The sequence below is a fragment of the Schistocerca americana genome, chromosome 3 (assembly GCF_021461395.2).
Source record: "Schistocerca americana isolate TAMUIC-IGC-003095 chromosome 3, iqSchAmer2.1, whole genome shotgun sequence".
In the NCBI taxonomy this organism is placed as follows: domain Eukaryota; kingdom Metazoa; phylum Arthropoda; class Insecta; order Orthoptera; family Acrididae; genus Schistocerca; species Schistocerca americana.
Genome location: NC_060121.1, coordinates 317619978 through 317632636, shown reverse-complemented (window position 1 = coordinate 317632636; position 12659 = coordinate 317619978). Strand labels below are relative to the sequence as shown.

Sequence of the window (12659 nt, the reverse complement as noted above, 5' to 3'; positions counted from 1 at the left end):
TGCTCTAAGATTCTTCAAGAATGCTGGACTATAGATTTGTTGATCACTTGTGCTACACTTGTAGCAGAAGGGTGTGGCCTATGCTTTCCTACAGTTGCTGAGCACGATATTTTGTCCGAGGAATCTACGATGGATTATAGTTAACAGAGCAGCTAACTTAGCCGCCAGTTGTGTACGGAAGGCGATACAGATTCCGTCGGGACCTGCGGATTTCTTCAGTCTAAACGATTTCAGCTGTTTCTCTGCTCCATTGACTCTACTAGATATCTGACTCATCTTTTCAGTGGTACGATAATTAAACTGGGGCAGCACTCCTAGGTTTTCCTCTATAAAGGACCGTTTTAAAACAGAGTTATGTATTTCTGCTTTTAGTTTGCTACTCTCAGTTTCAGTTCCTGTGTCGTCCGTCTGTGACTGGACGCTAACTTTGGTGTCCCTAACAGCCTTTATATTCGGCCAGAATTTCTTTGCGTTTTGCGAAAGATCTTTCGACAATATTCTGCTGTGGTAGTCAGTGATGGCCAAACGCGTTTCCTTCAGCATCTCTCTATCGTTATTTAAAGTGTTTTCCTCAGTACAATCTATACCGTTTTTTGTACTTGTTTGTACTTCACTTAATGTGTTCATCAAGTTCAAAAATGGTTCAAATGGCTCTGAACACTATGGGACTTAACATCTGTGGTCATCCGTCCCCTAGAACTTAGAACTACTTAAACCTAACTAACCTAAGGACATCACACACATCCATGCCCGAGGCAGGATTCGAACCTGCGACCGTAGCGGTCACGCGGTTCCAGACTGAAGCGCCTAGAACCGCACGGCCACACCGACCGGCGTTCATCAAGTATTAATTAATAATCCTGAATGTGCATTTGTTGATCCTCTAAAAGATATTTTCATGAACAGAGTCAATTTATAAAAAATTTTGTGTCTCTATAACGCTTCCTTAAGAGATTTCCATCGTTTATTTTGCGCCACGTCTTTGAGTAGGCTCACAGCCTGCAGCAGGCTATATTACGCCTGCATTTTCCATTTAGCTGTGTCAGTCTCTACAAATGTTTCACACATTCTATAACGCTGTTCGTTTTTCTCTTTTTTTAGTTATGTCATTGTCAGCAGTAAGTGTGCGTCGTCGAATAGGAAAACCGATGGCAACAAGCAAAAGCACATTGCATACTGTCCTTAATCAAACATTCAATAAGTAGCCACTATTTGTACTCATGGAAACTAAACTGCACGAAAAAAAGATAATGTACCACGAAGAAGTTATCCGATTGGGACGGAAACCGATAAATGCACAAACAAAGAAATGATTTCAGTTTCAGAAAAACCGGATGATTTGTTCGAGAGAATGAGCTCCACTGGCCGTTACGCAAGAATTTACTCGGCTTGGCGTTGATTGATAGAGTTGTTGGATGTCCTTCTGAGGGATATCGTGCCAAATATTGTCCAATTGTGGCTTTAGATCGTCCAAATTCCGATCTGGTCGGAGGGCCCTGCCTGTAAGGATCCAAACGTTCTCATTTTAGGATGGCGAAGGTAGACTTAGACAGGCACGAAAACAAGCAGCAGAAGCTATCGCTGTGTGCGGGCGGACATTATCTTGTTGAAATGGACTTGTCTTCCTGCTTACCAAACTCTGCGTTGGCCAACACGGTCGCCGGATCTCTCCCCAACTGAGAACGTTTGGATCCTTACAGGCAGGGCTCTCCGAGAAATGAGGACGTAACATAGCCTGCTGCAGGCTGTAGACCTACTCAAAGACGTGGCGCAAAATAAACGATAGAAATTTCTTAAGAAAGCGTTATAGAGACACAACATTTGTTATGAATTGACTCTGTTCATGAAAATATCTTTTAGAGGATCAACAAATGCACATTCAGGATTATTAATCAATACTGGGTGAACCCATTAAGTGAAGTACATACAAGTACAAAATATGGAATAGATTGTACTGAGGAAAACACTTTAAATAATGAGTTAGTAATCCAGTTTTTCTAAAATTGTAATTGTTTATTTGTCTGTACACGTACTTCACATGCTTAAGCAATACTCACAGGCGTTGCAGTTTATACAGACAGTACCCACATGTGCATGACACGTACGATTCCTATTTCGTAGGCTTCATTCACAACAACAGTTCTAAACTGCCCACTTTCAGTTCATTTTATGGGCTAAATAACCATTCTTGCAAATAATCGTATCAGAAAATGCTTAGTAACTTGTTTTGTATTTGACTTTATGTTGCGAAGGTTAACTGTTGTCATCCCCATTGCATTGTGAAATGCGTAATAGAAAACGACATCAAGCAAATAATAAGCATTGCTACCTTAAGTAAAAATAGAAGACAGCAGCTAGCTTTCATCTTGCTGCATACAGATAAGCGGGCGCCCATAGCAAAATTCTCTGACACCACTACGAATAAAGCTGTATCCCACTTTAACGCAGCTAATGCACAAGAAAGTATGTTATTGTCGAGTCGGTGCTTTAAGCTATGCAGCAGGAAAAAGTTACATTTACTCATCGACTTGCTCCCACATAATGTTTAGAATCATTCTTGCGAATATAGTGAAATCAGAGGTACACTACTGATCAAAAGTATTCGATCACCTATCAAAACTATGGATAAATGGTTGTAACAGGGATTTCGCTTTGAATATTCTATCATACACCCGTTCTATCAAGAAACAAGTATAAACATGTAAATACTAATCGCCTCTGACATGTATTTGACTGGATGTTCGCATAGAGCGTTATCTCCAACATTGACACGCCTTTTCCTAGGGCAGTTTCATTCGAATTGGTCTCATTCCTTCTGTAGTCTGTGTAGCCATCAGATCGTAATAGTTTCCAGCACGCTGGGGGCATCTAGCAGTGTGTTTTTTTACCTGATATGGTCCATAGCATATTACCTCCTAATGGGACGATAATAGGAAATTGGAATTGAAAAATGTGCTGTGCCAATGCAAGTTTTCCGCGATGTGGATGTCCCCGAGTAACAACAAAGAGGGAAGATCAGTTCATGTGTGTACAAAGCAAACGTCAGAGGATTCGTACTGCACATGAAATTTTCGAGGAAGTAAATAGTATGCGAAATTCCAAAATCTTTATCCCAACAGTGCAACGCCGTCCCTGTGGTGGAGGTTTAAAGGGGTGCATAGCTGCCAAATAAATGTTACTAAGCAAACAAAATAAGGTGAAATGATTGCAGTGGGCACTTCATCCAAAAAGCTGGAGCGAGCAGCAATGGTCCAAGGTGTTATTCAAGGAGGAATCTATGTTTGAAGGATTTGGCGCAATCGTCGAATGTTTGTTCGTCGACTTCGTGGACAACCTACGAAAAGCCATTATGTGACGCCAACTGTGAAGAATGGTGGAGGGTCGGTCATTGTGTGAGGATGTTTTATGGGTGATAAAGTCTGTGATCTAATGAGAATTAATGGAACACCAAAGAAGGAAATATATCACAGGATATAAGCAATGCAGTTCCGTCTGGCTAGAGACTTACTGGTCGTGAGTTTGTTCTCCAGCCAGCACGCCAACGATCCCAAACATGCTTCTAAATTGTGCAGGAGGTATGTGAACAGAAAGGAGAAATATAGCGAACTGAAGAACATGATCTGAGTAAGTCATTCACCTAACTTCAGTCTCGTTGAACTTTTGTGATGTGAACTTGACATGGTGATCAGAAAACAGAGGTTATTTAATGTTGAAGATCTATGGAATGGCCGGCCGTAGCGGCCGTGCGGTTCTAGGCGCTACAGTCTGGAGCCGAGCGACCGCTACGGTCGCAGGTTCGAATCCTGCCTCGGGCATGGGAGTGTGTGATGTCCTTAGGTTAGTTAAGTTTAATTAGTTCTAAGTTCCAGGCGACTGATGACCTCAGAAGTTAAGTCGCATAGTGCTCAGAGCCATTTGAACCAATCTATGGAATAATGTACAGCCGTGTTCGATTGCAATACCTACAGAAACACTGCAAAATCTTATCTGCAGGAAGCCAAGTATTTGTCCAAATGTTCTGAGGACAAGGGAGGGTGGGTAAAATGTAAGCCATATTATAGTGTGGTAAACGATAGAAAGAAAAAAAATATTTTTTTGTTCGTCTGTTTAGTTTGTAATGACATGTTTATGCATTAAAATATATAACTTTTTTCATGGGTGACTGAAAACGTTTTACTGGTATGTGAAACTCCTGCATCTTACTATACTAGGCCTAGGGCGTAGACATAGATGAATATTACCTATCGAGTTTACTATTCACCAATGGCCAAACAATAGTGGGTGCAGATGACAGTGATATAGATTACACAGAGAAGAAAACCTTAGAAACATACAATAGGCTAGGCTAACAATAAATTCTTCTAAAATAAAATGTCTCTCTAAACGAAGTAAACAACACGACGCTATCATAGATGTAAACGCTATTGAGTAGCCCCAAAAGTATAAATGTGTGTAAATTACAATCTGAGGGCCAGGAATCAATAACCAAGAAATAAAGCTGAGGAGAACACAAGCTAAACAAACAATCAATAAGCTGAATTCCATCCATCATTTGGATAAAATTAAGGAAAAGAGAGAAAAATTATATGAATCAATAACACAAAGCGTTTGAACTCCGCCTGAGCCGGTCTCAAGCCCAGTTGAAAAAGTGAGAAGGGAAGGAGTAACACCTCTTTAAAAAACGTTGGCTCACTTGGCCCAGGTAGTAGTGTCTCATACTTTAGCATTACCGACTATATAGACGATAAGTGCATGCAGGGTGCAACTGAAAATGAACTGGTCAGGCACCTAAAACATCTCTTGTTTTATTGGCCATTTTCCAGACTGGTCTACTTTTACGAGTTGACGAACTGGAAGACGAAATACTCGAGACAGTACAGAGAAATGTAACGACACCCTTGAACACCCTGAAGATGTCACAGAGCTCACAACAAATGCAACACCACAGGCAAACACAAACAAAAACAATTGCACACTACCTGCACAACAAGTAGAATATGATATAACCTAATGTAGACCCTATATTACACCAGTTCGTTTTGTCTACGAGGGTAGAACATAGTCACTATGAAAAACAAAATTGCAGGGTAACTGAACAAAAAAAAAGACGCATCCCGCACCGGTACAACACCAGACACAACCACCCCAGAAACGGACATACGATAGTCAGTTTTCATGAACAACAATCCCCAGTGGTGATCAAAGACATCAGTTCACTATCACGGGAAATGCTCAGCGAAAACACGTAGAACTCCGCGGCACTAGAAATCATAAAACAGGAAAAAAACATGCTACACTACAAAATTACTCGAAATAGCAGCAACAAACGAATAGTCAAGAACACCAATCAGACACAACCGAGGATCCTAAGTGGAATACCGTTACTCAGGTAAACTACGACAACTTAGAAGCTAACGTGTGACTTACCAGACTGGAAATCAAGGATATATTTCAAACAGCTCTTCGCTATGTAAGACGAACTAAGCAACCAAACGGGGACAAAATCTGCTTCCCAACTACAGAAAAAACTGACAGGATGACCCTAAGCGTTGAAAATCTCCCAGCGAACCCCAAAGAACCATGTAAGCTTTTAGGGGAGTCACATTCGCGAAGCGGAGAGGCGCTAAACCTATGGAAAGTGTATTAGGATATCGTGAGGGCACATGGTTGCGTGTTTCTGGAGTTTAAAGAAGCCACACCGAAGTGTCTTTCCTTCACTAGGTACCCCTTCTGAAGATAATATAACTAAGCACAGAACTAGGTAGACTCTTATGTGAAACAAAAGCAGATACGTTCGCGTTCAGAAACCCTTTCAGCGAAGCTGGAAGATTTCAGGGCTCCCCTTACATTACAATAGGAAGAACACCAAAAGCGAAAGCCGCAATAATAATAGTTAACAAAAGCGTCATAGTAACACAGATCACTCTGTTTTGCTCGGAAGTCATCGCAACGTCAGAAATAACAGGATGTATGGCTCATGTCGTCTATATACGCCCAATACTCGTATGATATAGAACATTTCTTAGACGAAATAAAGGCCATTTCACTATACTCAGAAAGAAAAGGCTGCTCAGTCTAACCAGTATCAACGCAAAATCCCCCCTGTGAAACTTAATTGGAACTGACGACAGAAGACAACTGGAGCTGGCGTGATAAATGAGCGCAATCTCTTCATACCGAATAGGGAGGGGCAGCCACCTACCTACGGCGGGCCGGCCAGCGTGGCCGAGCGGTTCTAGGGGTTTCAGTCTGGAACTGCAAGACCGCTGCGGTCGCAGGTTCGAATCCTGCCTCGGGCATGGATGTGTGTGGTGTCCTTAGGTTAGTTAGGTTTAAGTAGTTCTATGTTCTAGGGGACTGATGACCTCAGATGTTAGTGCTCAGAGCCATTTGAACCATTTGAACCTATCGCGGAGACGCCGGTAGCGTTAGTGACATATACCTTTCTCTAGGGAACGTAAAATCTCTTCCACTACTCAAAACATGGAGGGTATTAGACAGAGCCACACACAGCGACCACAATGCAGTCGTCATAACTACAGACAAATATGTCAATACACATAACATGGACAATGAACAGCAGCATCCACTCATACGAAGGGCCAACTGGTAAAAATTTCGAGACATTTTTGAGGCGTCGTCACTAAATACTGTTCAAGGCAGCATAGATTACAAAACGTATGTTCTGACAGACGTCATATAAAGAGCACAGGAAGCAGCCATACCACCAGCAAAAACAGGGTGGGGGCAGAAACAACTGTGGCAAGATTAAGAAAGGATTCACGGGACAAAAGAAAGTACCACCAACAAGCAAAGACAGCTCCTGAAAGACAGATACGACACGATCTGTATAATGACGCCAAACAGAAATATCAAAAACAACTACAGAAAAGAGCGAAAGACTACTGGATCAATTTCGTCAAAACCCATCTTCTATCGACACTTAAACAAGCTTACGGCACAATGACCATAGCATGGAGAAGTACAGCAGAATATCTCCTGAGAAAGCTCCTCCTAGATGACGACCCCACACAAGACGAGCGACACCACATGACCTAAGAGACAGGACGACCATACGTCAATGACAGTGTAACCGTACCATTCTCACAAGAAGAAATCGCAGCGACAATTAGCAGGCTTAAAAACCGAAAAGCACCCTGTCCAGACAACATACTTTCAGAAACATTAAAACAAACAGTAACACAAATTAAACTTTTTGTTAAGAACATGTTCAACGGGGCATTACTAACAGGCAGAATTCCAAACCCCTGGAAAACTGCTAATGTACGAGTACTAAATACAACTCTTAGCTCTTCAGGAAACTAGATACACTGATGAGGACACTATAGCAGCAGAGACATATAGGATTATTAAAGAAGAGAAAAGCTGAAAACCAATGGGAAAAGGCATTCCACATCTAGGAAAAGAGTTCGTGGACGCAGAGCAGTACTAAATTCGGTCATAGATTGTTATTCTTCAAGTGAACGGCTCTGAGTTCCTGCTCTGCGATATACAAATAAGTCTTACATCGATCAAACTATCATGTTCCAATAATTGAGGAAAATAAAAGGAATAAAATGGCTCTGAGCACTATGGGACTTAACATCTATGGTCATCAGTCCCCTAGAGCTTAGAACTACTTAAACCTAACTAACCTAAGGACAGCACACAACACCCAGTCATCACGAGGCAGAGAAAATCCCTGACCCCGGCGGGAATCGAACCCGGGAACCCGGGCGCGGGAAGCGAGAACGCTACCGCACGACCACGAGCTGCGGACTATAAAAGGAATACAAGAAAAATTGAAAACTTCAGGCCGAGAGAAGATCCCATGTTAAGAAACCTGAAAACGAATGAAAACTTCCCCGTACGTCACTGAAGTGGTGGAGAAACGGCGTTCAAGATGGTATGGGCATGTGGTGACATTACGGAATGAACAATGGCCGAAAAAGTACTATAATGGCAACCACCATACAAGAGAAAATAGGAAGACCCTGTGCAGATTGTAAAAAATGAATTAGAGGACGATATGCCACGCAGAAATTTGGAAGAAGATTAGAGATCGAGAGGCTTGGATCTACATATACATGATTACCCTGCAATTCACAACTGAACGCGTGGCAGCATGTTCATCGAACCACCTCCAAAATATTTTCATACCGTTCCACTCTCGTGCAGCGAACGGGAAGTACGAACAATTAAGTCTTTCCGTGTGAGCTCTGATTCCTCTTATGTTACTATGATGATGGTTTCTCCCTAGGTAAGTGGGCGCCAATAAAATATTTTCACACTCCTGTGGAGAAAGTTGGTGATTGAAATTTCATGAGAATATCCTGTCGCAACGAAAAAGGACTTTATTTTCATGACTGGCAGCCAAATTTGGTTACCACATTCGTGGCAATCTCTCTCGCATATAACGACAGTACAAAACGCCGTGTCGTGGCACCCTCTCGCCTATTCCGCGACGACACAAAACGAGCTGCCCCTCTTTGTACTTTTTCGATGTGATCCCACACACCACAGCAATACTCCAGAACATGGTGGACACACGTAATGTAAGCAGTCTCTTTAGCAGACCTGTTGCATTTTTTAAGTGCTCTGCCAATAAATCGCAGTCTTTGTTTTGTTCTCCCCTCAACATTATCCATGTAATCGTTCAAATTTAAGTTATTCGTAACTATAATTCTTAATTATTTAGTTTAACTGAGTGGTTTTAGATTTGTGTTGTTTATCGTGTAACCTAAATTTAGTGGATTCCTTTTAGTACTCATGTGCTTGACTTCACACTTTTAATTACTTAGAGTCAATTTTTACTATTCGCAGCATAATGGTGTCTTGTCAGTATCATTTTACAATTTATTTTGATCATCTATGGTTTTATAAGACGATAAATGACAGCATCATCTGCAAACAATCTAAGACGACTATCCAGTTTGTCTCCTATATCGCTTAAGTAGATCAGGAACAACAGAGGGCTATAGCACGTCCTTGGGAACGCCAGATATTACTTCTGTTTTATTCGATGGCTTCGGTCAGTTACTACGAACTGTAACCTTTCTGACAGGAAATCACGAAGCTTGCCATGCAACTGAGACGATACTCCATAGATACACAATTTAATTACAAGTCGCTTGTGAAGAAGGGTGTCAAAAGCCATCTGGAAATCTAGGACTATGGAATCAATTTGACATCCCCTGTCGATAGCACTCATTACTTCGTCAGAATAAAGAGCTAGTTGTGCTTCACGAGAACGGTATTTTCCGAATTTGTGTTGGCTGACTTATCTTAGAAGAAAGATTAAGGAAAGGGAAACCTACGTTTCTAGCATTTGTAGACTTATAGAAAGCTTTTGACGATGTTGATTGGAATACTCTCTTTCAAATTCTGAAGGTGGCAGCGTTAAAATACAGGGAGCGAAAGGCTATTTACAATTTGTACAGAAAGCAGATGGCAGTTATAAGAGTCGAGGGGTATGAAAGGGAAGCAATAGTTGGGAAGGTAGTGAGAACAGGGCTGTAGCCTATCCCCGATGTTATTCAATCTGTATATTGAGCAAGCAATAAAGGAAACAAAAGAAAAGTTCGGAGTAGGTATTAAAATCCATGGAGAACAAACAAAAACATTGAGGTTCGCCGATGACATTGTAATTCTGTCAGAGACAGCAAAGGACTTGGAAGAGCAGTTGAACGGAATGGATAGTGTCTTGAAAGGAGGGTATAAGATACAACATCAACAAAAGCAAAACGCGGATAACGGAATGTAGTCGAATTAAGTCAGGTGATGCTGAGGGAATTAGATTAGGAAATGAGACACTTAAAGTAGTAAAGGAGTTTTGCTATTTGGGGAGCAAAATAACTGATGATGGTCGAAGTAGAGAGGATATAAAATGTAGACTGGTAATGGCAAGGAAAGCGTTTCTGAAGAAGAAAAATTTGTTAACATCGAGTATAGATTTAAATGTCAGGGAAGTCGTTTCTGAAAGTATTTATATGGAGTGTAGATATGTATGGAAGTGAAAAGTGGACGATAAATAGTTTAGACAAGAATTTCGAAATGTGGTGCTACAAAAGAATGCTGAATATTAGATGGGTAGATCATGTAACTAATTAGGACGTATTGAATAGAATTGGGGAGAAGAGGTGCTTGTGGCACAACTTGACTAGAAGATGGGATCGGTTGGTAGGACCATTCTGAGACATCGAGGGATCACCAATTTAGTGTTGGAGGGCAGCGTGGAGGGTAAAAATCGTAGAGGGAGACCAAGAGATGAATACACTAAGCAGATTCAGAAGGATGTAGGCTGCAGTAGGTACTGGGAGATGAAGAAGCTTGCACAGGATAGAGTAGCACGGAGAGCTGCATCAAACCAGTCTCAGGACTGAAGACCACAATAACAACATGTGTCAATACATTGACTGGAATACAATCTGGATCGGAGACCATGCCTTTATTAAACGAGTTAAGTTGCTTCGCTAGACTGAGGATATCTATTTGTAAGTTACTCGTCTTTGCTGTTGTTCTTGATACGAATTCTGGATACGAGGTTGTGAGAAACTGCCCAAAGAGCTTAAACGACGCGCAACGAGAAAGGACTTACCATACTTCCAATACGTCGGAACTGCGAGTTAGGGTCGTCGATGGCTCCGCACTCGATGCCGAAGGCGCACATGCCGATGACGTCAGTGGTGAAGGAGGCGAGCAGATCCCTGAGGGCCAAGTCGCGGCTGTGGCGGCCCTGGAAGGCCGCGTGAACGCTCTTCTGCAGCCGGTCGCAGCATAATTTCACCAGGCAGAAGTCGCGCCGGCAGCTGCTGTCTGAGAAGGCGGAGGACATGTACAGCCGCATCTCCCTCCAGAGGTCGCCGCCCAGGCAGAACAGATGCTTCGCCAACGGCTCCATCTTGGTGCTCAGAGGGCTGAACCTGCAACACACGCACTAAGTAAAATTTCTCCTAGGTTTGTTTGAATGGTTTTTAGCTAATCTTTGTATTCAAGTGTAGTCGATGTGTCATATTTCATATCTGTATACTGGATAATTTTTTTTCAGACAGAGGTTTACAATAGTAGATATTATAACATCCACGGTATATATATATGTATATATTACGAGTGGAATATGAACGTGTGGAAAATTATGGCCGGCAGCGGTGGTCTCGCGGTTCTAGGCGCGCAGTCCGGAACCGCGCGACTGCTACGGTCGCAGGTTCGAATCCTGCCTCGAGCATGGGAGTGTGTGATGTCCTTAGATTAGTTAGGTTTAAGTAGTTCTAAGTTCTAGGGGACTTATGGCCTAAGATGTTGAGTCCCATAGTGCTCAGAGCCATTTGAACCATTTTTTTGGAAAATTATGTAACTCAATAATATTCATTCAATTATGTAATTATTTCTTAAAAAGATGATAATTGTGTAAAACAGAGACAATATTTGTCTCACACTTCGACCATTCCCATGTCCACACCTCCATCTCCTTTCCCAAGGCAACTTCCAGCACCTACCCCTCCCGGATGATGAACTTCACCCCGACATTTACCGCTCCTACCAACTCTAACCCCACCTTCCTCCTGTCTCCTCCTCAGGGTTCCCTCTCCTCCCCCTCCCTTCTCCAGAGTGGCTTTCCCCCTCCTACATCCCCTTCCTCTCCGGTGCTCCCCTTCAGTGTCTCCTGCCTTGTGTTCCCTCTTCATCTCCCACCCTGCCCGTCTCACATTCTTTGTTAATCTATGTCATTCTTTTCTTTTGTTTTGTACCCTTTTGTCGTCTTCTTCTATCGAACGTCGTCGACGCAAGACGCGAATCGATTTAAGGTCTGTTGAATGAAAAACATTTAATGTAAAAGTATTGTACTTTTATGTTAATTTGCTGGTAAAAAACAAACAAAGCCAAATGCGTTACAACTATTTATGATTAATTATTGTAAAATCACTTCCTCTTTTAATTATAATTTTATATTAATTGTTTTATCATAGCTGCAAGAAGCGCAGCCATTGTTAGTTGCGATTATATAGCAACTTCGTCTGTAATTCTAGTTGAAAATAGCATGGGTTTGTGTTAAACTAATTTGCAAAACAATTTAATAATTTTTTTTATTGGTGGCACCAATTTAAATGATTAATTATTTATTGAGCAAAGGAAAATCTTAATTAAAAAAGAAATCCTCTATCTTTTGTTGGCCGCCATCTTAACTTTTATCGCAGCGGCAAATTTAAATTACTTGAAACTGCAAACAATATTCCGACGTGTAAGAAATAAATGTGCACCGGTGGTACTGAACTCTATTTATAAAAGAAAAAAATTATCGAATCAGACTGCATTTTCTAAGAACAGTGCTGATGGTATTTATTGTTGGACAACATTTCATTGCTGATGTATGAGGCCAAAATTAAACTACGCACGAATCACGGAGAAAAATATTTCTGGTAGCACACGTCAGTGTTGTGTGCGGGTGGTATTCTGTGGTTCCTTTTCATGATCAATTTGCTAAGAATAACTAAATCCATCGAAGACAAAAATTATAAAAGCTCTGATGTACGATCTGTAATTTTAGTGATATGAACACAACTTACAGTCAACATTATTACACTACGTCAGGTGGAATTCTTGTGCAATTTGAGCAAAATAATTATCCGGGAGAAGTTGTAGTATGAATAATGCATTATACA

General features: G+C 41.5%; 1 protein-coding gene across 1 annotated transcript in view; it reads right to left on the bottom strand.

The window, feature by feature from the left end:
* Nucleotides 1–12659, bottom strand: part of LOC124605485 (probable cytochrome P450 6a14) — a 109650-nt gene that overhangs the window by 76735 nt on the left and 20256 nt on the right. The window contains exon 2 of the mRNA XM_047137209.1: nt 10598–10922. Within this exon, the coding sequence (XP_046993165.1) occupies nt 10598–10922 (325 nt within the window). The remainder of the gene's footprint in view (nt 1–10597; nt 10923–12659) is intronic.